Consider the following 25,721-nt stretch of genomic DNA (forward strand, 5'->3'; position numbering starts at 1 on the left):
ATGAAAAGAACTTAAATGTGATTTTGAAGCCATACGTGTCATAACTTTTATACTTTCTCACCGATGCTGTATCATATTTGCAATAAAGTACAACCACAACATACTCATAAAAAAACTTTATCTTCTGAAAAATTTGTTAAATACAGTGCAAAATACACTTCTACATGTCAAATGATTGCTTGAAATTGTGACAAATTCTTTGTGATGTCTGCATGCCTTGTCTGTCATATTTCAGCAGGAGTGACATCCATTTGATATCAGGTTTTGTTTCTGTTTTCAGGTATGATCCTGCAACTGAAAGGTTCTTTAAAATGTCAAAATATAATTACTCCATACCACTAGAATACAACAAGTTCAATGACACTTACAGGACACTTACAGGAGCGGTGGGGTGTCACATCTCCTTACAGTGTATTTGTGCATAGCACCCTCTGCTGGACGAAATCAGCACTTACAAAAAATAGAAACACTCAACTTTATTATCGTGTGACCTGCCGATGATAGAAATTAAGTCTACATATAATGCTGTTATACAGTATAAATATAGCACTCTAATATACAAATGAACACAACTTTTCATAAAAAATCTTCTCAAAAAACATGCTTTGAGTTGGAATAGAAATAGGTATCTTTTCTCAGTATACCAGTATGTCACTGAAATTACAACTGACCCAAACTAGCTAACCTGTGGCGCACATGAGTTTCAGCGCAATGTTGTAGATACATGATAATAGATGATATGATTTAAAGCAGCACCACCCATACTCTATACATAAGGCACAAGATCTCCAGGGTACAAGTAACATACCACAACACAAAAATCTGACAAACTATATATCACAGACGTAAAGACAGGGGTAAAAGAGGTATTGTTGGACCACTGATGAACTAAAAGCTCTTAAGGGGGGGCCTTTGAAGACACCAACAATGATTCTGCAACTGGGACATAAACTGAAGCACCATTTTTTTTTCCTCACAAAGAGAGGGGAAAACTAGTCCCTGGGGGTCAGTGTCAAGGCAGTGAGATCACCTGTAGGTATGGTGTGATCCCACGGCCTCTGGCAGTGGGTTAGGATGATGGGCACTGTGACAGAGGATGGGAGGAATGGTATCTGGTGGTGGTGGGTGCGGTCGTCGGGGCGTTTGATGTGGATGCGGCGCACCCTCTCGATGCGTTCACGTTCTTCGTCCTCGTCCAGGTGGTGTGAGCGGCCTGCAGCGCCCCCTGTCGCCTCCAGCAGGGCATTGTCTGGGCCCCGCCCATCCTGAGACTCATAAAGGAGGATGTTGAGCGTCTCCTCATATATACGAGCTTCTGGGAATTCCACCTGAATGAAGAGGGAGACTAATGAACAGGCTCTGGGCACAAAGAAATGTCTGGACTCACTGAGCCAAGGAGACTGGCTGATTAATGCCTTGGTCTGATGAAGAGAGAAATTAATTATTTTTGCACAAAATACACACTGAGGGATTGTGAGACCACTATCTTAAACATCTGTTTATGTCTCTATGAATTACATATATCTGTTATATCAAATAATTACAAACACACAGCTGACTCAGAGCAATTCAATGAGCTTTTCTTGGTTTGTAATGTTCCTATGTTCTTGGGGAAACCGGAATACCTTGGTCTGCTTCTTCTCTGTGGCGTAGACAATGGAGGTGCAGCACACCTCTGCGATCTTCAGGCCCTGTCCATAGAAAGACCAGCAGCAAATCTCATCGCCGATCACATCCTTGATGAAGAGCACACGGCCATTGAACCGCAGAGAGAGCTTGTCAAACAGCTCAATGTTCTTCAGCATGTTGTCATCGGAGTTGCTGTGAAAGGACAATGATATCAGGTGTAAATGTCTCATATGTGAATCTCTACAAATATCTTGCATGCATGTATTTAAGTCTGAGCAATCTATCATACAATACCTTTAAAATACAATGACTTGTTGATTAAATGCCTTTTACCACAATTAGATGGCATGTTTACCTTGTGTAAGAGTACTTGTTGTTGCTCCTGTTGTACAACAGCTTAACTGTGGGCTACAATGTGTTCAATGAGTTGAGAAACAATATAGAAAGTAGTACAATGTAACACTACTCTATATTTATCTCATGATACATGTGAGCAATTCTCTTAACCTTGTTGGAGGTAGCGATGAGTCTCTGCTCTTCCTTTGAAGATGTCACCAAGGGCACTTTACAGAATGGCTCATAGCTGTCTTTGTTCTGATGGCATAGGGAAAACAAAACAAATAAATCACTGGATACAGTATCAATGTAGTGGCCAAACCAGCATTGAGAGTAATCCAAGCAAGAGAATATGATCACAGATTGTGCATATGAAGGGGTTGAACCATACCTGTAACGCAGCGTGGCACTCATCTGCCAGCCCTTGTACAAGGTAGTACTTGGCCTCAGCCAGGAGTTCTTCCACCTCTCGCCGGATCTCAGGCAGCGGTACAGTACCGTCGCGCAGGTAGTTAAGGATGGCCCCAAAGTGCTTCCCACACCTGTCAATAAGGATCCAACCTGCAAGACAGGTCAAAGCTCATCCAATGGAGAAGTGAGAAACAGTGTCCAACATGGTGGAGATTTAACTTTATGCATTCACACTAAGGCATGACTTTAGAAGTGTACCAGCCAGGGAACTTGTCAGGCAACTGGGTGAGAGAGACATGCAACTTCAAGAGGCTTAAGATGGAAGGAGTCTCATCATCAATACCCTCGCTGTCTGTTAGAACCTCCACCCTGCCGCTGAACATGGCCTTGAGCATGGTGTCCTGCTTGGTCAGTGTCTGCATGGTTGTGTAGCAGAGCACCCCGCCCACGTTCAGCTTCACATACTTAGATCTGGGGCAGGAGCCCTTGAAGGAGGTGGTGCGGGTTGTCGCCGCCGGCACTGCCGAGGTCACCGCACTCATGCCTGACATCTCTTCCTGTGTCAAAAACAGACGGTCACTTTGAAAATATTATCATCACAGTGGCTTTTACAGTGGCTGATATCAGCCCCCACATAAATGTCTGAATATATATTACGCTAGTTTGTTTGACATTGTGATGCCATCAGTGATTACAAGAGCCTATCCACAGAGTATCATTCAGTTAGCTAGTTGGGTAGATGGTTACCAAAGTCGACCATATCAGATCCTGTAGGGTCGACTCAGGCAAGGAAGATGGGTAACTGTGTCTTGGTTTTCAGAGTGGAGCCAAAATAGACTTTTAATGTGAGAAATGACAATTACACTAATCTTCAGATTGGTTTACAGAACTAGGGTGGCCTAAAACTGTTATTAGTTTGTATCTGGCAATACAATCTAGTTAATTATCAAGTCACAGTACTCTCATCGCTTATGTTCACTGATGGATGCAACAATCTTCATAACTACCAACTTATGACGCTAGAACAACAGATCAGTGGCTAAAACAAGAGGGTAGTATATGGATGATAAGGTCGGTAGCTACAGTAGCTATGACATGTCAAACCAGTGGCTTGTTTTCATTTTCTCGACTGAAACAACATCAAACAAGCGTAGATCGATAGATCTAGCTGTCAACGGTAGCCAGTTAGCTAACAGGATAGGGCAGGGGTCTGGGGCTGGGGCTACAGGTCGGCTAGCCCGTTTTCTCTAGCTTCACAAACATAGCTACATGTATACATCTAACACAGTACTGACATTGAAAATTATGGTCGAAATATTTATTTAGCGACCTGTAGATACTAGGCTTGAAGTGAGCTAAAACAAAAGTTCTTACCATAGAACCCCCTTGGTCAATCTGCCTTGAACAAAGTTGGCAAACTGAGCTAGCTATACTTCCGTTAGTTTCAGCTGATGACGCTATTACCAAAGAATGGTACCCAGAGAGTTCTATATCAGCTATACCCAGAGAGAATATATATATATATATATATATATATATATATATATATATATATATATATATATATATATATATATATATATATATATATATAAAGAAGAAAATAGATTGAATATCTTTTGTTCGGCATGACTGACTATAATCTTTCTAACCTCAATGCAATGTTTGTAATTAATGTATTTTTATTGCATGCCAAGTTTTTTATTCACAGCAACTTTTCCCAGCCAAACTTCCATGTAGATATGAAATATTTTGAACAATATATTAAAACGCTGAAACCCTAACCTTAACGATTGGAAAGCGATTAAAACTTATTTGTAACACCTTTTCCCTAATATATATTGTAATTCCTTGTAAGCTCGTGTATTGTCATGTTACTGTACATTGCCATTGATAAATACAAATAATAATAATAATTTAAAAAAGAGTTCTGTTCGATGCTCTTTTTCCCACTTGGCTATAGAAGAGATTTGCTCTCATGGGTCCGTTTGTGAATGAGCTCTTCGATCTGCTCCTTACAACCGCTCCTCACTCTCCTCTACCATCTATAGGCACGCACACACGCACACGCACACGCGCGCACACACACACACACACACACACACACACACACACACACACACACACACACACACACACAATCTGATAATGCATGTGATGTGATGGTATGTATATTGTATTGTGTGTTCAGTTTTTTGTTATCTTGGTCTATCCATTGTATTGCATAAGTCTGTGTCCACACCTTTGTGTTTCACTCTATATTACATGTCTATAACATCTTCATATTTTGCGATAGGCTACTAGGCTATATACCATGCCTTAGGGGAGTGCATCACATTGCATTCATGTACAAAATGCGCTATACATAAAGTTTGATTGATTGATTTGTTGATTGATTAAGCATACAGCTCATAATATCTTCCCAGACCTGTCTCAGAGAGAGGGGGGGGGGGGGGGGGGGCACCGTGAAACATTGTAGGAAATAATAGACACATTTGCACTTCACTAGAAGAGGGAGTAGGCTACTAGTGTACAGGGGACGAGAATAATAAAGTCAAGTAATTCAATCTTTGTTTAAATATACATTCTTTATGGAAACATAAATGACAGGTTATGTGAATACTTATACTTATTTGAAGTCCATAATATATTCAGGTAAGAAACTTGGTTAAATTAATTTGAAAACTAAACACTGAAGAAGAATATATTTTTTACAAAGTGATAAATGATTGACTGTGTAATAAATGTGCAATAAACACAAATAAAATACATTACATTACAACATCAAAAATGTACAAATTCATAAAATCTACTTCTGTACACACACAGGGCATAAAAATCTTACAAACATTAAAAAAGACCCATTCATATATTACTATGAAATAACATTATCCAACATTTTAGTAAACTAAATTATTCAACAGTTTCTATGCAGACCTACTACTTTAACTTGACATTTTTCAAGATCATATTATCTACAATATGCAATTTCTATTTAGCTTTTTAATTCTCAAAAGCAGAACATTTCATCAAGTAAAGTGTATACATGAAAGCATCACAGTCTCATCTCATTTCTGAGACACCACCATGCTACTGCGCCTCCACCTGTTTGGGTTTGCAGGATGGGGCAAGGTCCCCAGAGGGTGGTGCACTGGTGGGTGTGGTCCTTCTGGGGGAGGCAGGTCTGCCAGTGCCTGTGGCCATGGAAACCAGGGGGGGTGGGGCACTAAGAGTGGCAGTGGGAGGAGTCCTGTTGAGATGGCCACTGTGTGGAGCAGAGGGGCTGAGTCGAGGGTACATCACCCCACCCAGAGAGGTCATGTAGGGGGGTGTGTGGGCTAGGTGGCCTTCCATGGGAGAGCCCTGAAGCTGGTGTAGCCTAACCCTCTCCTCTGCCTGCCGGTGCCTGTCCTGTATGGCTTGCTGAGGCTGGGGCTCCCGCTGTCTATGGCCCCTGTCAGGGTCATAGGTCATGTGGGATTGCTGGCTCTGCATGTAGAGCCCTCTGTATGAGTCTCGTAGTGGGTCCCAAGGGGCTGAGAGGTGAGGGGCCAGTGGACTGATCCCCATGAAGGGCTGGACACGGCCTCGCTCCAGGGCACTAAGGCTACTGACTGGGTGCATGGGGCTCATGGAGAGGGGCAGAGAGTGAGGTAGGTGACTGCCCTGGAGAAATCCTGCAGTAGGGAAGTTGCTGCGCCTTGAGGGGTGTGGAGCATGAGAGTGGGGGTGAGGCAGGCCTGGTGTGGCTGAGCGGAGTAGGACTGTCATATCCGATGTCCCTGCCACAGCCTCTGGCTCGTCTCTGCATTCCTGTTTTATATTCAGAGTGCCCTTCAGGGTGTGTGTGGTCGCTCTGGATGGCTCATTCTTAGCTGTGATATAGGGGTCAGGGGGTGCCCTATCCTGGATCTCTGGCCCTGGAGAGGAGCTCTGTTTGATCTGGACTCTCCCCAGCGGAGTCCCCAAACTTTCAGCCTGCCGGCCACGATCTGGGCTGCTCCTCTTGCTCCCTGGGCTGCTACTGCCGATTAGACTGCTGATCTGATAGCTGCCTGAAGATGATTGATGGTTTCTTTCCTGAGAGTTCCTATGGAAAAGACAGAAGTCGTCTGGTTAGCATCAGGAAACTTCAATGCTATTACCCTAAATAACCTTTTAGGTTGGTAAATGCCATCTCTGTACTTAGACTGTCACCGACCTGTCTCTCTCTGACTCCTCCTTGGTAGCTGCGTAATCTCTTTTCTTAGTTTCCCTTTCCCTCTCGCCGTTGTGGACCACCTGCTTACGCTCAACATCTGCAGACTTGAGTAATGGTGGAGGAGTGGGGAAGGAGGGTGGCGTTCGGTGCAGGCGGTTCCAGGCACCGTGGGGGGGACCACCAAAACCTGGTAACCCATTGACCTGTCTTCCACCAAAAGGGCTGCTTGGGCCTGAGAGATGGGGCAATCAAAGTCAAATCAGTACAGTTGTGTGTCATGGTAAAACTCCCTTAAAAGAGCGTCATTTCAACTGAATCTGAAACTTACCAAGTGACGGAATACCCAGGCCCCCAAATACATTTCCTGCCATGTTTCCTAGGACTCCATAGTTATTGACTCGCTTGAACGGATCTGTGAAACATCAAAAACATCTTAATAGCTGTTGTTTTGTATTTTACATGGAAATATTTAGTGCTTTTGGATTAGATAACTTTAGATATTATTTTATTATTTTATCTATATTTTCCATCCAGGGATGTGTCTTAGTAAGTAGCATTGCCACTTACCAGGAAGGTGTCTGTGACTTGGAGGCAGGTAGTGTGTGTGGTGAGAGAGGGCGTTGAAGGGTGATGCAGACAAATTACCTGTCAGGGTAAAGTAGTGAGTGAGTGAATGAGTGAGTCACTCTAAAATGTATAGTGCAGATAGCATAGAGCATACGCACATATATACTAATGTAATACTATTTTGTTTCATATTTTGAACTAGGATAACTTTCTCCTGGGACCCAAAAAACATCACAATATCATTTCTGCATGAAGATCAATAATCAACATCCACAATGATTTACATGACAAAAGCAAGACTTGGCGTGTGTCCCTTCAGGTGGCATGTTGATGGGTTAGGCAGACTAACCTGGGGAGGAGAGCAGAGGTCGCGTCAGGTCGTGATGGGGGAAGGACAGTCCAGGAGGTAGACCGGGCCCAGCTGGTCTGCTGAACAGGTCCAGCCTCCCACTCATACTCATCTTATGCGGATCAAAGCTCATGTGCTGGTAAAGACAGAGCGAGAGGGGAGAGGAGGAAGGACAGAGAAAGAGAGATTAAGAAGGGGAGGAGTAAAGGGAGGGAGATGAAGATACAGAGAGCATCATTTCACTAACTATCCATATTTGAGAACAGTTCAATTGAGTAGAAATAAACACAGATGGAGCTCTACAGCCTCTCACTGCTGTACCTTCATCCTCTGCTGGTGGTGATGAATTTGCCAGGCGATCTGAGCGTGGACGGCACACCATCTCCCAGCCTTCTGCTCAGTGCAAATAGGAGAAAAATGAGTCCTTAAGCTGAGGGCTAGAAATCTGACAACAATTGTATGTATTGATGGTAAACAAATTATTCTTACCCTAGCTCTGAATGGATCCGTTATCTGTGAACAAAAGGAGAGGAGACAGGAGAACACAGGGAGAGGGATTAATATCTTTACATAGTCCACAGTATCGTAGGAGGAATGTATTGGTAGAAAAAAAAAAAGCTGTGTAAATGCTGGACATCGGATACATTGCCGAATGTAAATGCTAACATTAAAATCTGCTACTTTTCGGAAAAGGTGGGTAAAAGCTCTAAAATCCTAAAAAGGTGTGTAAACCGCGTTTACATATGTACACTTTCCACTACATCCCTGCTACTGTACCTAGTCTATTCAGTCTCCTATAGTACACTGTAGTAGACTAAGTATGGAGGATAAAGGCCTACCCTTGGGTCCTTTGGTAGGAGAGTGTGAGGAACATCTCCTGGCCTTGTTGCCATATCCATAGGATTAGCCTGGAGAGAGAGGGGGTACAACTTGTTGAGACTGGTAGAGGTGTGCATGGGGTCGTAAACATTGTACAATGAAGGGGAGACAGACAAACAGACAGACAGACAGACAGACAGACAGACAGAATAGACAGAATAAGTGAAGTGGACCTTGGGCTGGAAGGCTCCTTGTAGAGAGCTGAAGGGTGCTGAGTGGTGGAGCAGGGCGGGCATGCCTGGCATCGCTGGGGGGTAGGAGGGGAAGAACTGGACAGGACCAGACAGACAGACACTTGTTAAGAATGATAGATAATCCATACAAGTACAGCTGTCATTGGGTAAACACGTTGTACACTCAGAGCAGAGGCTCATCTCAGCATCGTCTTTATACCGAGTAAAGGATTGGCTATTATTCTATTTTTTAGAACTTGACATGTCAGACAATAACGCCTTGATGGTATACAGTACTGTAACTAATCCAGAGGAACATAACATAACCCCATCTCTTTGATTTGTGATACAAAATCTGGTCAAATTTTGTCAGAGAAGAAAGTAGTACTCTGACTTACATTTGAATGTCTTAGGTAAGGGTTTTCCAGTTTTGCTGGGTACTTTTCCAACTGAAAGACAATAAGTAAAGGGAAAGTCAAGTTACACTACATGGCAAATAACTGACTAGTCCACTTTCCTATGTAGGAAAGGCTCTGATCAGAGTAGAAGTAGAAGGCTCTGATCAGAGTTTCCATATCTCTGTCTCTTTATGTCCAACTGAAGCCCGGCCAATGCCTACATAAGCGTACATGAGCAATTCCCCAGGATTAAAAGCACCCTTATGACTTCATTCCTCCTGCTGCATCACAGTCATTGACTCTGACACCCGGCTGTGAGTGTGTCAAAACAGCCATGAGGTCCATTTCCACTGCCTTTACTCAGCTGTCTGTGGAACAGCCATTTCAGTGCAGATTTATTTTCTCTGTCTCTCTATGGAGCATTTCAAAATGTTCCCTAGCGGGTGGAAAGATAGCTTCAAAAGACTGAGTGCAAAGAGATTGTGTGTTTTGGGGGAACAAATCTGATAAAGACGTTCTATTATGTTGAGAAACTATAATAAAATAGTGTGTAATAAAGTGTGAAACGCACATACAGTAAGAAAGCTTTTCCCCACAGCTCAGGAGCCTGAGGTTAAGCCAAGAGCTACACTATTAGGTAGGTCTTAATGGGACGCTTGGTAAAATGTCTCTACTTTCGAAAAACACATTTCACTGGAGGGGGTTGTACAGCTGTACTGGAGCAGCCATGTACTTACATTTAGGGCAGCAGTGTGGCCCATGGTTGGAACAGATGGCGGCGTGAGGATGCCTGCGGGGGGCACACAGGTGGAGTAGGGTGTGAAGGTGACCTGGTGTGTGTGTTGGTGCTGATGTTGGTGTTGGTGCTGGTGTGTGTGCTGGTGGAAGCCAGCCCTCAGGGGAGGCGTGCCCGAGGCCCCACCTCTCTCTGCACTCTGCACCAGGAAGCGGTTGTTCAGCTCCTGGCGAAGGAGGTCGTGCTCCGCTGTGGGGAGGGAGAGAGGTGAGATTTAAACATCATACTCTCAAGGACTGCTGCTGTCTCTCACTCACCCACAACCCTCCTCAACTACTCCTGTATTTGACTCCATATCTGTTAGTACATACTATAGTAGCTCATGTCTCTTACCTATGTAGCCGGCCCCAGTTGGGTGTCCTACAATGCCATTGGTTGGTAATGACAGAGGGCTTATGAACATGGCCGGGCGGCGATGCCCCTGGCCTGGCAGGAAATAGTGGGGGGCAGGCAGCTCAGTGATGGACAGCGGTAGGGCTGGCGAGGGAGACGAATGGCGTCCAAGGCGGGGGGACTGGGGGTGTGTTCGCTTGCGGGACCTCTCTGTGCTGCTGCTGTGACAGCAGGGATGAGAAACAAGAGTTAACAAACTCACCAGGGGAGGCTGGCGGAGGTAGAAAATCAGACCGTCTCCAGTGTGACAGCTGTGTGAAAGATGTACCTGCTGTGGAGGCCGGTGTACAGAGAATGGGCCTGCTGATGGGAGGATGGGACCTGAGGTTCTCTCTTGACCGGTGCTAGGCCCTGTAGAGTGGGGGTGGTCGACGGTATGTGAGGGGACGTCCTCTCCTTCTTCACACGCACAAGAGGTGGGGGAGTGGTTGGGGCGTTGGTGAGAGAGGCTGCCGGGGCAGGGCTGCCTGCAGGCTGGGGGGCAGGGGTGGGGCTGGACACAGGAGGCAGAGTGAAGGGTGCTTCGCTGCTCTCCTCCTGGCTTCGCTGCAGACCTGACACTGTAGCAGAGCTGCACACCTTAGCTTCGTCCTTCTCATCTACAGCTGGGTCTGTGAGTGACAGAGAATGTGATGTTAGTTGCTCCATTACTTTAAAAAAAACACAGTCAGTTTAAGTCTCTATCTCTCAGCAGTCATATACGCCTGACAGCAGCAGGGGGCTCTGGGGAGAGGGTGGTGTATTTAGCACCCTTTGTAATCAGAACGTTCAATGGTCTGAACTCCAGATGGCTTATTGGGAGTCTCAACCAGAGAAATCCAAAGCAAACAACAAATGGCCTTGACAATGCCCACCACAAGCAGCAGGAGGGTAGGGAGAGTTAATTGGAGACCTCCTAATTGCTTTCACAAGGCATATCAAACCCCTGGCTGAGCTTTAAAAGATTCTCACCACCAGTGGGATTAGGGCAGGCTTTATGCAGCCTGTGTGTACGTCAGCTTTGGTTTAAGAGGCCAAATGAGGGGCATTGTGACCATATACGTACATAGTCCTAATGAGCTTTGAGTTTGGAGAAATGTTTTGAAAGAAAGATAATCTACCAAGCTGCCTATATACTTTAAGACAATACCTCTCCAGCTGGGTAAGAATGATCAATAAGAACAAAGTGATGTTGCTATGGACACAATTCTCTTATGTATTCTCTTGATCAAGGTGAGTTACAATCTGGAGATGCTTTATTTTCCTTTTCACCATTTTGCTGTTATTGGTTTGTATGTGGTCTATTATCATGACCAACTTTCAACTGGAGTCGGTACCAGTTTTGAGGACAGTTCCACCGCTGTTAAATCCCAATGTAACCACTGACGAGTTTAATCATTAATCTATTTATGATTCATTTCTTTATACTTTCTTTTTCTATTTTTCCCCATGTCTCAGGGATTGAGTCTGAGAAACTCTTCACCCTAAAGGCAACTTGTGGTAAAAATCATTTTTCTCTACTTGGCAGAGAAAAAATCCCTAAGTCCTTTAGGGATTGAGTATAAGAAACTCTCCTGCTAGACTTGCCTGGAGACAGACCCCGCCTTGCTTGCTAGCTCGCTAGACAATTTGCTGCTAGCAGTAGGTTGGCAGAACATGTTAGTACTGATGCTAGCCAGCTAATCATTCGCAGATCATGTCATCAGCACCGTTATTCGCAGATCATGCACCCTAGCTGCAAAAACGCATTTTAACCGCTTATCTACCACAATGTGGTTTATGAATCATACCCTCGATTTAATAATAGGATTAATATACAAGATTTGAATGTTCCTGGCATTGCATGTCTAACAGTATCTGTTTACCTGGAATTGTTATTACACTGCATGGCATGATCAGCCACACAAAAAGTGTAACGTTCTGTTATATCGATACAACAATCCTTAAGACTTGACTGATGATACAGATCTGACAAAAAGAGTCAAAGTTTATAGCTAACCCTGTGATGCTCCTATGAGCCAGCATACCGAAGCTGGAATATGTGTAATACTTCATACAGAGAAAGGGAGCCATGAGTTGATGCCTCCTGAATCCTCAAGCTGTGTCTTATGACCAAACACACACACACACACACACACACACACACACACACACACACACACACACACACACACACACACACACACACACACACACACACACACACACACACACACACACACACACACACACACACACTTTGTGTTATAACTACAGGCTATTAACCCCCCTCACTCTTAATTTCTTCTTATCGCACTTTCCACCTGTATTTCTCTCTTTTAGGTCCTTCATTTGGATAACAGCACATGGATAACAGTAGCCTTGTATTGATGGATATGCTATGGTTACTATTAGGGAACATAGACGTTTTGTTTTGCATTTATTCAATATCAGCTTTTCCAAGAGTGGAAACATTTTGTCATAGTACATGGTACATGGCATGACACAGTAATCAATTATGAACATGTTGTATTAACTAACAACAAGTGAAGTAGATTATTATTATTATATTTCACTTCATAGTGAACATGTTCTTAAGAGGGTTTGGAAAAGCATGGGTAAAGTAGAGAAAAATGATTCCTACCACAAGTTGCCTTTAGGGTGAAGAGTTTCTCACACTCAATCGCTGAGACCTGTGAAAAATAGAAAAAGAAAGTATAAAGAAATGAATCATAAATAGATTAATGATTAAACTCGTCAGTGGTTACATTGGGATTTAACAGAGGTGGAACTGTCCTCAAAACTGGTACCGACCCCAGTTGAAAGATGGTCATGATAATAGACCACATACAAACCAATAACAGCAAAATGGCGAAAAGGAAAATAAAGCAGATTGTAATACAGTCTGAAAAAGACAATGAACATAATCCATATTATGCCCAAAGAGCACAGCCAGAACGTGCACCGTTAAATCACTCCATGAGCTTTGTGCGTTCAAGTGGGTGTATTCAAATTGACGAAGCTGGAGGAGAAGATGTTGCCGCAACTACTCTTGATAATACTAGACCCCAATAACATCAGAGCAAGACAGAAATCAGACCATACCCGAACGATTTCAGACAAGATTTCATGTGTACAATTAATTTATAATAGAGTATTCTAAATGATAATTTATGCAATCATGTCTCACAAGGAAGTGCCCACATCTACCTTGTAAAAAACTGTAGATGAGTGTAAGTAGTCTAAGTACTGTAGATGAAACAAATTAGGTTTGTATTATCTCATTACAATCCATAAATTACATTTACAACAGACACTTTCATATGATTGTCCATAACTGCATACTAACCTTTTCCTCATGCCATGCAGTAAAACATTTCCACTTGAATGACCTCAGGCTACAACATGGTGATGTTGTCACTGGTGTGTCCCTGTTCCTCTCTTAAAACACGCAGCTCTTCGTTAAATGCCAATCGAACGATGGAAAACCACCAAATTAAAGACTAATTCTATTAAATAAAGAACTGTTAAACTCACCATGCTAAAGTGCTAAATGGAATAGGTAATATACGAGGTCTGGTTTAAAGTATCACCGAGTATCTTATGGTAGATACAAAGACAACAGATATTCCTGGAATCCATCAGTTGATTAAAAACCGAAATACCACCATTCCCTAATCTGCTTCATATGACCTCTGTCATGAGTTTAATTTGAGGTTTAAACTCAAGATTTAATTTGAGGTTTCTGGCAAAAATAAAGAGATTCTTTTGCTTGTTATCAAAATGTCTTTCAATTCATAGTAGGCTAATCAAATCAAATTAACTCCAGCACATTCCTTTTAGAAGATAAAAAATGCAATCAAACAGGAATAATATAATTAACATTTAGAGATTCAAAATAAGCACAAATTAAATGTGTAATGAGTACACGTCTTCACAAACATTTGCAATCATACTCAAACTCACACTCACCAAACTGTGGCCCAGCAAAACACAAATAAAAGTGAATAGTGGCCATTTACTCTCTTTGACAAGGACAGACCAGAAATATGTGCTGGTTAAGGGCCCCCACACAATGTTTATGCTGCCCTGCACTGTCAATTAAAAGGCCAGCCAAAATACAAAAAACCACACCCACCACAACTATTTCTGCTATTTGTAGACATGCTCCTTGTCAATAAATTGTTGCTTACCAGTTAACAGTTGAAAATGGGTCAGTGTGCATGGACTAATACAAATATAATTTTAATAAATATAAATTTAATAAGTTTCACATCTTACCTTGTCATCAATCTCACTCTCACTGTCACACTGCAAGAAAAAGAAAGTAACACACTACATTAATTCAGTCATAAGAAATGTGACTTCATATTCATCAATCACAAAAACGGAAACATTAGTACAGCAGCCATTAATACAGTAGTACATATTATTTATTCCTGAGAGATTTTTGCTTATGGTAAACTGAGGGCTCTCTCGTACCTTCAAAGTGGATTCTAAGATGACTGATCTAAGGTCATGACAGGTCCAGTGGCTGACACCTGTGTGTGTCCTCGCACTCTATTGGGAGGCAGGGATCAGCAGAGGATACCACAAGACCCAGCAAAAGAAATGAAGTCATAAGATGACTGCAGTCAATAGCTGGCAGTGTCCTCCATATTATACACTTTCAAATTAGATTAGAGCTTAACAGCCTGATACTCGGCCAACTGAGGACACTTCTTTCCTCCTTTAAAAATTATTATTTACATCTCATTTCTGGTTACTTAAGGCCCTTCACTTGTTAGTCAACAGACCCTGCTAGCAAACATGAACCAACTGACACAACCGTAGCAACTTGTGAGGTATTGCAAACTCAGCGAATGCTGCAATGTGCGTAGTGTAACGACAACAGCACATGCATGTGATTGACAGGGGTTTATAATACGCATTAAACTTAATTTGTCTAGTTTCCTTTACAATAGCCTGTCATATGAGAAGATGCCCTGAGTAACATCGAGCTACTGCAGTCAGGTCTGCAAAATGCAGTGACGGTCCCTAAGTAATTCCAGCCGAATGAGAGAGAGGACATTATTAACCATTACGCCGGTCAGTCCATTTATAGACAGATGTTCCTTTAACTGCTGTGTGAACATTAATCATGCCTGATGACACAAGGAGGCATGAGAGCTGTGAGCTAGTGAATCAGCCAGTTGATTCCTACACAAACCACCCGTATAAATCATGTCAGTCCCTTCCCTCCCCGCTTTAATGGTCCAAGCCCTCTTCACTGTCAAGATTACTCCATTGCACAGATCCATGGGCTGTAACAAACTGCTCTCTTAAACGACTACATATTGGGCCAGTTTAGCTCTGAGGACATTTGACAGACATGTACTCAATATGCATGAGTAAATCACTGGCCTGATTGTCAGCTTTGTAAACACAACATGACCACGAGCAGATCAGTGACTCATTATCACCACACACGCACGCACGCACGCACACTCACCGAATAGCCCCGTCCAGAATATGAGCTCTGTGGAAGGAAAGGAGGAAAGTGCAGTAATTAGACTGGGACGCGCACAAAAATGCAAAACATCCTCGTCACTAATCATCCATTAACATGAGCAGCGTCTTCACCACCAGAGGCTTAGGAAACATCCAAGAAGAATCAATGAGACAGACACATGTGAAGTCAGTCAACAGGATATTGTTGGCGCTCAAAATACCTCTTTATCCCCAAAGATACTGCTCCAAATAGTCCCAGAAAATAAGACATTTTCAGTAACATATTGCATCAATCTTTATTTTATGTTGTGTTTTGAGATTTTTTCTAAATACAAATCCATTTACCAGGGCTATGTATAATAATTTGACTATTTTTTTAAGGTTGTCTTTGTACGAGATGGCCTACCTCACTGTGGTGGTCTTTGGAGTGGCTTCTCTGAGGCTGGCTTACTGCTCTTGTGACCTCAGCTCTGCCTTGCCTCTCCAGAGGGCCCTTAACCTGGGGGACAGGACAGACCATTAGGAGGCTTTACCATTCACATGCATCACACATTTGAAGGCTCTGCCACTTGTTCCACTCATTCACTGACAGTTGATCAACACTTATCTTCTGTTCTTGAAGTCCAAGGTTAGCATTAAACTAACTAAACTTATTATTACCATTTTTTGTGTGTGAATTAGTACACAGTAAACTATCCATCAGCCGAGGGCATATCTGTTGTTCATTTCGTCCTCTCTCCCAGTCACAAACCATCTTGCCCACCAGAGGGGAGTGTTGCACTACATATTATGAGAGCCCTTGCTCACAGATAAGGACAGATTAACTGATTAGAAACCAGTTCCTGTCCACACTGATACTCTGGCCTGGCCCAGGCCTATCCTACATCTAACAACCTAGGAATAGCTATATCTATTCTGTCTGTTTGTACACACACGCACGCACGTATGCACGCACACACACACACATTCATGAGTAACGCAGTAACAGTATAATAATGTGATATTGATCTGGGGTTTGATGTTATAAAGTTCCCATGCCAGGCCGTTCTGAGGACTGCAACACTTCACTGCTCTGACAGGGGGAAAGGTAAGCTGTCATTAGTGCTGGTCCCAGGCCAGAGCACTGTCTATTTCTGTGTGTGTGTGTGTGTGTGTGTGTTGATGTAAATAGGATTTGTTTACGATGGCTGTGAACACGTTCATATAGTATCAATACTATGCATGAGCTTCACCAAAATAAAAAGCACAACATGATAAAAAGGTGTTTTCTCTATTGGACGCCAACACAGCGAACAGAAGTGCACACAGTGTGTCAGGTTTCTCTATTTGCATAGCACTTCCTAGAAAGCCGCTGTGGGTCTGTGACACACTCAGGCAGCCCACATGCTGACAGCTTCCACATACAGTCATAATCTCCATATTACACTGATAATAAACCTGAGGATTCATCATCAGAGCTGTCTACACAATAATCCATTATATTCACCAAACTAGTCTCAATTTGATCAAGTCTGTGAGTAGGTTTCGCAGAGTTTGTTCCATCCTGTATTTGGTCACAGGCTTAATTCAATAAATAACAAAAAGCCCTTTTAAACTACGCTGATAACAGCTCTCAGCACAGACAAGTTACCATGCAATGGAGAGAGCTGTGTTAAAGCAATATGGTGAAAGCATACCTACACAGACACATCCTGCGTCAAGGAGGAAGCTCTTCACAAAGCACCTTATCTCATCACAACTCTTTATTGGCCCTCATTTCCTGTGTGGCTCCCTTCTAACTTCCTGCTCTACTGCCTTCTGACAGGCTTATGCAAGGCAATTACAAACCCAGGATGGGAGGCTTAGAAAAAAAAAACTGATAAGACAGTTCATTGACTGGCTGGTGCTAACAATTTGCACCTCATTGTACACAGCTTGTTTTAACTTGCAACAGAAATACTGTCACCGTTGGAAAAACAGAAACTACCTAACAGAAGTGGAGAAGATTGAGAGAGTTCACCAAAGAATCCAGTTAACTCCCACAACCAAATTTAAAAAACCCCCAAAAAGTAAGATTTCTTTTACTTTCCTTGAATAAAATAAAAGCCACCTACTGTTAAGGCTTGTAGAGGAGCACCGTCACTGAGATTAGAGTGAGGTTTAACACCACATATATGTATCCTACCTGCTTGTTCTTCTTTGAGCAGGTTTTCACCTTCCCTTGCTTCTTCTCTCCATCCTGCGCTGGTTCATAGTCAGCTTCATTGTCCTTGAATCCATTCACAGGGATCAGGGCACTCTCAGTCTTCTGTCTCTTCAGCACCTGTCTTTCCCACTTCTCCTTCCCCTCCTGCAACCTCAGGCTCTTTGTCCTTTTTCTCAAAGCCAGCTACAAAAGAGCAAAAGATACAAAAAAAAAAAGCTGAATAACTATAGCAAAGGAGAGAGAGATGTTAACATGGATTGCGACGCTTGGACTGTGTTAAAAATGATGGGAATTGTTGAACCTGTAAAAAGGCCTAATCAATAAAACAAACCTATAGGACAACAAGAATGGAACATAATAACAAAGCGTCATGATGCTCATGTGTGTGTGTGTATCGAGGTCATATCCTTTGAGGCAGCCCATGAGAATATGGGCGGACAGCTGCTGCCCATTGTCAGGTTGTGGGGTCTGGCGGTCTGGGCTAAATGCCCTGTGTTTAGCCAGCCTGGCTCCCTGGACTAAAGCCAGTGGCCTGTGGGGGGCTTTGTCAGTTGTGTTGTTACACATGCCATCATGCACAGTGGAATTGAGCCAGCAATGAATATTAGCCAGAAACAGTCACAGGTAATCTTGACGGACGACTCTGCAAACCTCGGAAAGGTCCAGAAAACGAGCAATACAATACATGAAGGCTTTTGGGTACTGTTCAACGCAAGCATAACTAATCTCACTTAGCGAACGCGTGTGAACGTTCCCCGCTGAGCTTCATGATCCCCTACAGCTCCCGCTCTCCATGAAAACAACAGATCTGATGGAACCAGTGTAAGCGCTACCTTGAGCTAATCTCCAGAACCATTGCCATAGTGATATTAATATTCATGGCGCTGCTGAAAGACTAGCGGCGTGTGGTAAATTATGTCTCATTCTGTTTCTCCACCTCCCCGGACTGTTACCGAGCTAGTCTGATCAAAACAATCACTGCTAGCTTTTACTCTGAATTAGTATCAAGATTCCACACCTGTGGAGAGGAAGGGAAGAGAGGGAGAGGAGAGAGAGAAGAAAGAGGGTGAGATGTATAAATATCCAAACTCAAAGACCAAACAAGGCCCCATAATTATAGTTCAGCAAAGTATTAAGTATAGTAAGAATTGTAGATCTACTTTGCTGCTTTTTGTCCCAGTATTTAATTTTACAGGTGCACCCTAACACAAATATGAAGCAACGTATACACACATCAGCAGTCAGAGAGGGGGCCCAGCTAAATCCAGGTGAGGTTAGTGGTGAGCCAGGCCTTGTGAATGAAACAGAGGATGTAAATCCCAGGTAAACCCACAGGTTGTTAGTCTGACAGGGGCTTACAACAAGACTTCAATCAACTTCAAAATCAACTTCAAATCTAGACTGTGCCTCCATTCAGTTTCATCTCCCATGAATAAGGGATGTCATCTGCATGGTAACACTAAAAGTCTCTCCGTAATGCTCAGTCAAGATGAGTGTGTTTGTGTTAGTCAGCTTCGAGCTAAACAGTAAATGTGCTGCAGCCTGTTCAGTCAGCCGTTACATATCAGCCTCCACCAGGCAGCTTAATATGCTCCTCAAACATTTCACAAAGGACAGAAGATACAAGAGGCCAGAAAAACAGGGGGATGTTATGATATTCAAATCCAATTTGTGTCTGCAGGCAGTGTAAAGGGCACACAATCAGCTAATGGCATAGTAAGTGCTGCTTTAGCCAGCGTTAACTGTTGTAAATCATTAACTAGGCCTATGTCACACCACTTTCGCAAACGTGCAATGCTAGCAGTAAAGTCAGGCAATAATATCACAAAGCATCCACTAACACGCCAAACATAAGAAATAAGTGCTTATTTGTATTTCTCAAGACAGCAGAACATGCAAAATAGCACATTTCCTAATGAGGGTCTACAAGACCTGGAAGAATTAGTGTCAACGGTGAAAACCTATTCTTTAATTCATTCATCAAAGCACTGGACCTGATGGAATGTGGAATAGCTTGAATAAGATACATGTCATGATGAATGTCTAATCTGTGTGTAAAGCTTCAGGTCTACAGATAACACAGCTGCTGCTTAGCTGTTCAAGAGCTTAAGCTCCTTATAAACCTGAGGTGAAGCAGTTCCAGGGCTCTACTTCATGTATATACAAGTTACACAAATACAGTATCTGGCTTTATATGCATGATACTTCAGTTATTATCCTCCAGATCACAAACAGAGAAAATACTGTGGAACCTGTTGATCAAGCACTTAGAATCAGGCATGACCTCTTCTGTCATTCTGAACTGTCAGGTTACAAACCATCACAGGCCACACCACTATCATCTTCTGATACACAGCAGTAAGTGAGATTCATGTTTAAGACCCCTGACATTTTAAAGATGCCAAAGTGGCAATCCAGAGTGGGACACTTTTCCCGGACATAGTTATGGCTAGGAATAAGACACTATGAATTTTTTTTTGTGGCGTGGGGTGGTCCAGGGGTCTAGCACCATGGCCTACAGTACACACACATATGCCCATTTTGGACAATTTGAATTCGGCCCTGCTGTCATACCCTCTCTTCCTTACTTTGCTGTTTTTCTCTACTATTGCTACACTGTAAAATACGTAAAAAAAATAAAATAAAAAAAGGTAAAAAGGTCTGGCAGCAGGGTTGCCCAATGACAGTAAAATAACTTTTATTTGTAAAAATACAGTTATTCACATTTGGTAAAATAAATAATATTATAGTTCATTTACAGACTTTTACACATATTTAACATTAAAATCCAATTTTGATACACATTCTGAATGTTTTATATGTTCAAATGAAGTTTTAAGCTGTGAAAATACTTTAAAATATCCTAAAATTACATAAATAAATGGCCACTTTGATGGGGAATTTTAAGTAAATGTATAGAATTCATCAATCATTGTATGAATTCTCCAATTGATATACTAGTTTGTTTGTCTGTTCCTCTATTACAGGGTTCAATATGGAACCCAAAAAGGTTCTTCATAAGGTGCACCTCAAAAGAACACTTTAAATACATAAAATGTTACAGTGTATCCAAGAAAACAAAATATGAGAGTGAGACTGGCCCACTCCCAAAAAAAGTAAGACAAATAATTCAGTGCGATTTAGTCCGGAACTCAGTTTAATCAGTGTCTAGGAAACTGCCTCTGTATGTTTGTGGGTCCATGTGGTAATATGAACACTTAAAAGTCTGGGCTGAGTTGGCATGTCATTTCCCAGTGTGTGCCCCACAGAAATGAGAGCTAACGTAAGAACTCATATACCGTACTGTAATACTCTTTCCCATGAGAAGCTCTCAGTCTGTCTGACAGGTTGAGGTCAGATGTCCAGTCAGTTCAAGTAAGTAGCAAATAGGATCAGATGATTTGTTTTGGAGATATAACTGGTGGGTGAGGTGGAGGATTGATTTGATCACATGACGCTGTGTTAACTTTTTTAACCCTAACCCACCAACATAAGGAGAGAGAGAGAGAGGGGGGGGGGGAGAACAAGCAAGAGAGAGAGAGAGAGAGAGAGAGAGTGAGTTGTTTGCACTGTCCCCTAAATTGGAACTCTAAAATTGGAACAGTGCCATATATGGCAGATAGGCCTACTTATGCAGGGCTAAATAGTATCCACAAAATGGGGCCAACAGTCATTATTAAGCCACTGGATTGAGGTCACGCACCACACTCTACTACATATTCACTACATCTAAATACAACTCCCTGTCAGCGGTCACAGACATCATGTTCCATGTCAGTTTGAGGCGGTTCTGGGTGACTGATGGTTTATTTACAGCACAAGCAGACAAGCTGCAGAACAAAGGGTAGGAAATCACAGAGGGTTTTATGGTAGGGAGAGTCTGAGCCTGCCTGTTTCCTGTCTCACAGGCTGGGCTGCGGGCCCAGGGGGTGATGGACACACACTTTTACAACGGCTGTGCAAGTTTTCCATTATGTGGAACTTGGAAGTGGGCAGGGATGAAACATTAAACTTTTGGGCATTACCTGTCTATGGGGGGGGGGGCAAGTCATTGTGCCATCAGAATGAATCATAATCCAAACCGAACCAAAATCCTTGGATGTAGAGAGAATAGCTGTTGTTGCAAGCAGCCAACAGGCAGGCGAGAATACATAGCAGAGAGAGTAGGAGGGCATGGTCTGACCAGATGACACAGAGGTAAATCAATGACTGCCTGGGGGGTAGAACACAGTAAACAGGCCCCAGAAATGTGACTGCGGAGAGGCTAGCCTTCCTCTTACACTAGAACTTTCAACTGGGAACTGGTCTCTCTCTGTGTATCTCTCTCTCTCTCTCTATATATATATATATATATTTTTTTTTTTAAAAGAGGAACACGTGCTTGCTGGACAGTCCAGGGCAGGTCCCCTGAAAGTCTGAAGCACTTGTCCACACAAGGATCTTTAGACAGACAGACAGACAAACAGACATACAGACACACACTATATGACAGACAGACAGACAGACACACAGTATATGACAGACAGACAGACACACACACTATATGGCAGACAGACAGACAGACAGACACACACACACACACACACACACACACACACACACTATATGACAGACACAGACAGACAGACAGACAATATGACTGACCAATGTAAAGGAAAAAACTGGGCAATGGGCAAAAGCTGTTCTGAGACAGAACAGTACATGTAGCTTATGCCAAACATCTGGGAGGCACATACTCTCTGTATCTGCCTGTGATGATGGCGAACAGGACTACATGAAAAACACATCCTCCTTATTTATGCAAGCTAGGGTTGAGATGTCTGCAGCTGCTTGGAGGATGTACAGCAGTGGGATATTAAACACTTGTAACAGTCTGACAGCTCGCTCTACAAATGACTAATCCTAGATTTAGTATTAGTGAAATTCTATCCAGTGAAATCCTGGGAGCTCAATCATCATAAAAGAGAGAGTGCGGGAGGCTCTCTGCTGGAGTAGCTTGCCTTGTTAAAGGAAACAGACTGTGTAACCGAGATGCATTTCAGAGTTTAAAGGGTGTAACAGCTTCATCAATACCAGTTTTAGAATGACAAAGTTCAAGCTGGCTAACACAAGTGGATAGACAGTTAGATTACATGCTTGGTGCAGGAATATGAAGGGCATTTCAAACAGCAGTTCATACTGTACAGTGAGCATACATATTCAAGAAACAGGTGGGTGCTACACATTGATAGTAGATGAGGTGTGTTCCCATAAATCCAATCAATTATCATTTTTATTACAGTACACTGTTGTACCCATTGTACCAATTTCAGCGCAATTCTGGAACATTTTTGACTGGAGGCTCAGTTTTAAATCACCCAACACATTAGGAAAATCATGGTGATTCGACACTATGAGACAGTTGAATGCAGCAGCTTTGAATGCAGCAGCTCTTTCCAAACTGATTCACATAATCTTGTGTCATCATCGAGCTGAGCAAGTGTTGCCTAACTTCCACCTCTGATAAGCAATGGCTGATAGGAATAGATAACAAACACCACCAACAACAGCGACTGTGCTTTGTTGTTTTTTAGCTCCTGACTTCTGCTTCTGTGTAATCATGAAAGTAGTTTATCTATCAAGCATTAACGTGTTTGTCATAACAAGATGTCAGACAGTATCAAAATTACAATATATAAGTCGTGTTGTGTGGGGTGGGTCCTGTCTGTCTATGAGTCAGCTCACGCTTATTACGGCATGTTAACTGCCACTCAGTGTCACTTACCATTAATATGTTTACGATTAGTCACCATCTGGCGGGAAGCATTGAGATAAAGGTCTTTAGCATTTTCAAGTGATTTGTGGTTTGTTTGAATCTCAAAGCCTCAAAAGCCTTTATGATTGTCTTTTGCACCTCTTTTCAAAACACATGATCTTCTGTCTGGAGATGTTCCAAGGCAGAGTTGGGGAACACTAGCTGACAAAGGCTGTGTAGATCAAATGTCATTTCGCTAGGGAGCATTTTAGAGTGTCTTTGAACATGGGCCTGTGTACGATTTACATATTTTAGTCTCCAATATCATTGAGCGGATCATGATGACTCTGACTAATCAACTAGAGCAGTTATTTCAGAAACATACTGAAGTTAAAGTAAGCCTGATTAGATGGACCATGGACGCACTTGCCCTAGAACTGACACCTCACAGCGAATATACAATTCATGCACACTGAACTGTGTTTCAGACATATAATTGTAATGGACTGTTTATAATAAACAAATGGGGTCCGGATTCAAGCCTGAGGCTGATGAAGTTGTAATGGAAGAACATGCACCGACATTTACACCTCAAAAGCATGAACTCATACTGGTTGTTGCTAGGACAAACAAATAGTATCCCACAAACACAAATAAGAAGAACATTGCTTGGGACACTGGCGCAGGGTGATGGTAGAGGATCAGTTACTGTAGCCTATTGCTGGATATGTAAAATATCGACAGCACAATAGCAGGGCCACCACTGGACATAATGAGACTGAACCAGTCATCAAATACACAGGTAGGTCAACAGGGCTCCATAATCTAGCCACGATACATTGCTGGAACTTGTAGTTCACTTTGTCACCATACCACCAATCAGCCTGGCACCAGACCAGACTGAAAAGTGAAAACGAAGCAAGTCATTAGTCTGGTCCCAGGCAAACTCGTCACTTCGTCTGCTGAACTATGTTGCAATGTCTGATCTGTAAATAGCTCATATGGTCAAAGGCATAGCCTAATAAGTTACCAGATTCAAATAAACAGATGTCAAAATCACAAAATCACTTCTTACCTCTAACTGGTCCAGACTCAGAAAGCTGGCTATGGCAAATCCATCAATAATGTCCTCCTCTTGAGACACCGACCCCCGTCTCTTCCTGCGAGAGGGACGAGGGGGGCGGACATACTGTAAATGTGTACATTTTCCATAATTACGCAGGGCCTTATTCATGGCCGGGCTTTGCCGACGGTCAGATCCGGATGAGGGACTCCGATTTTGGGCATTGTCAATCGCATCTCTTCTCCGCACGCGGTCTCGTTGGGATCTTGACCTCCGGCTGTGCTTTAATTTCCCGTCCATTTTAGAACAAGGCGCACAAGACGACAATGAAATGTAGGCTATTCTGTTTATGTAAAAGAGCAATGTACGGGAGAAGCAATTTCCCTGGTTTACAAATCAAATACACACTTTTCTAAGATGTGAGAAAACCACTGACCCATTAATAGCCATGCCTGCAAATATTCACAGAATGATTTCAACGCACTAAAGATGCGAACCGTAGTTGACAGATCTTGTAATGGCAACACCACGCCAACAGCTGTTACTTTGTTGCGCGAAATTGTAACTCATTGAAAAGACATACACGCTTTGCAACTAAGTTGCAATGTCTGGCTGCAGCTACACAGCGAGCTGTCAGACAAAGCTACAGCACGACGCCGTATCTATCATGTCGGGCACTGTTCTTTCTCACCGCCCAATCCATGGTCAACTGGTCCAGTGTGATAGCCAAATAAAACCCGATTATGCTAAATTACACCGGTGCAGTGTATTTAAAATATCCTCACACTTCGAATAGGCCTATTGGGTGGCCGAGAAGACTAAAATAACAACATTTACTTAGAGCCTCAGCAATACCGAGAGAGAGAGCCATTAGAACCGTCTACGACGCAATACATTTCGTAGTTTGTAGGCTAAACCATCCATTAAACGACTGTTTGTTCAAAGCTTGTCAATCTCTCGCCAAAGTGAGCAAACCCCATCCAGAAAAGGAATCGTCTTTATCCCGAGTCGTTCGAACAAATCCAGTATCAATCTTCTCTCCGTGTATCTATGGGCTCATGGCTTGGCATTGTGTGTTCCATACGCTTTGATCTTGAGTAAAACGTGAGGGTAAATGGAGTTAAAGAGACGCGTTAAATTTAAAGCCCACTTACTTCGC

At 42.8% G+C, this 25,721-nt stretch overlaps 2 protein-coding genes across 6 annotated transcripts; both read right to left on the reverse strand.

The window, feature by feature from the left end:
- Nucleotides 1-103: 103 nt before the first annotated feature.
- On the reverse strand, nucleotides 104-3,808 carry LOC310805016 (BTB/POZ domain-containing adapter for CUL3-mediated RhoA degradation protein 3-like). Of its 2 annotated transcripts, XM_083670507.1 has the most exons (7): nucleotides 3,751-3,808; nucleotides 2,720-2,933; nucleotides 2,357-2,526; nucleotides 2,137-2,223; nucleotides 1,985-2,037; nucleotides 1,626-1,821; nucleotides 104-1,328 (listed from the first exon to the last, which is right to left on the reverse strand). In XM_083670507.1, the coding sequence occupies exons 1-7, from the start codon at nucleotides 3,751-3,753 to the stop codon at nucleotides 993-995; spliced, it is 1,059 nt and encodes a 352-aa protein (XP_083526633.1). In that variant the 5' UTR covers nucleotides 3,754-3,808; the 3' UTR covers nucleotides 104-992. The 2 variants fall into 2 exon arrangements, with proteins under 2 accessions (XP_083526633.1, XP_083526634.1); XM_083670508.1 differs by lacking the exon at nucleotides 3,751-3,808 and having other exon boundaries at nucleotides 2,635-2,775.
- A 1,181-nt stretch (nucleotides 3,809-4,989) lies between these two features.
- Nucleotides 4,990-25,721, reverse strand: LOC310804936 (autism susceptibility gene 2 protein homolog). 4 transcript variants are annotated; one of them, XM_083670385.1, is made up of 20 exons: nucleotides 24,575-25,721; nucleotides 17,745-17,948; nucleotides 15,987-16,079; nucleotides 15,582-15,608; nucleotides 14,372-14,401; nucleotides 12,735-12,783; nucleotides 10,401-10,743; nucleotides 10,073-10,293; nucleotides 9,866-9,928; nucleotides 9,681-9,733; nucleotides 8,944-8,994; nucleotides 8,546-8,641; nucleotides 8,333-8,401; nucleotides 7,983-8,006; nucleotides 7,815-7,886; nucleotides 7,494-7,629; nucleotides 7,145-7,222; nucleotides 6,906-6,989; nucleotides 6,578-6,809; nucleotides 4,990-6,466 (listed from the first exon to the last, which is right to left on the reverse strand). In XM_083670385.1, the coding sequence occupies exons 1-20, from the start codon at nucleotides 24,860-24,862 to the stop codon at nucleotides 5,467-5,469; spliced, it is 3,213 nt and encodes a 1,070-aa protein (XP_083526511.1). In that variant the 5' UTR covers nucleotides 24,863-25,721; the 3' UTR covers nucleotides 4,990-5,466. The 4 variants fall into 4 exon arrangements, with proteins under 4 accessions (XP_083526511.1, XP_083526509.1, XP_083526508.1 ...); XM_083670383.1 differs by having other exon boundaries at nucleotides 9,681-9,928; nucleotides 10,073-10,290; XM_083670382.1 differs by having other exon boundaries at nucleotides 9,681-9,928.

This window comes from Argentina silus (assembly GCF_951799395.1).
Source record: "Argentina silus genome assembly, chromosome: 5".
NCBI classification, from domain to species: domain Eukaryota; kingdom Metazoa; phylum Chordata; class Actinopteri; order Argentiniformes; family Argentinidae; genus Argentina; species Argentina silus.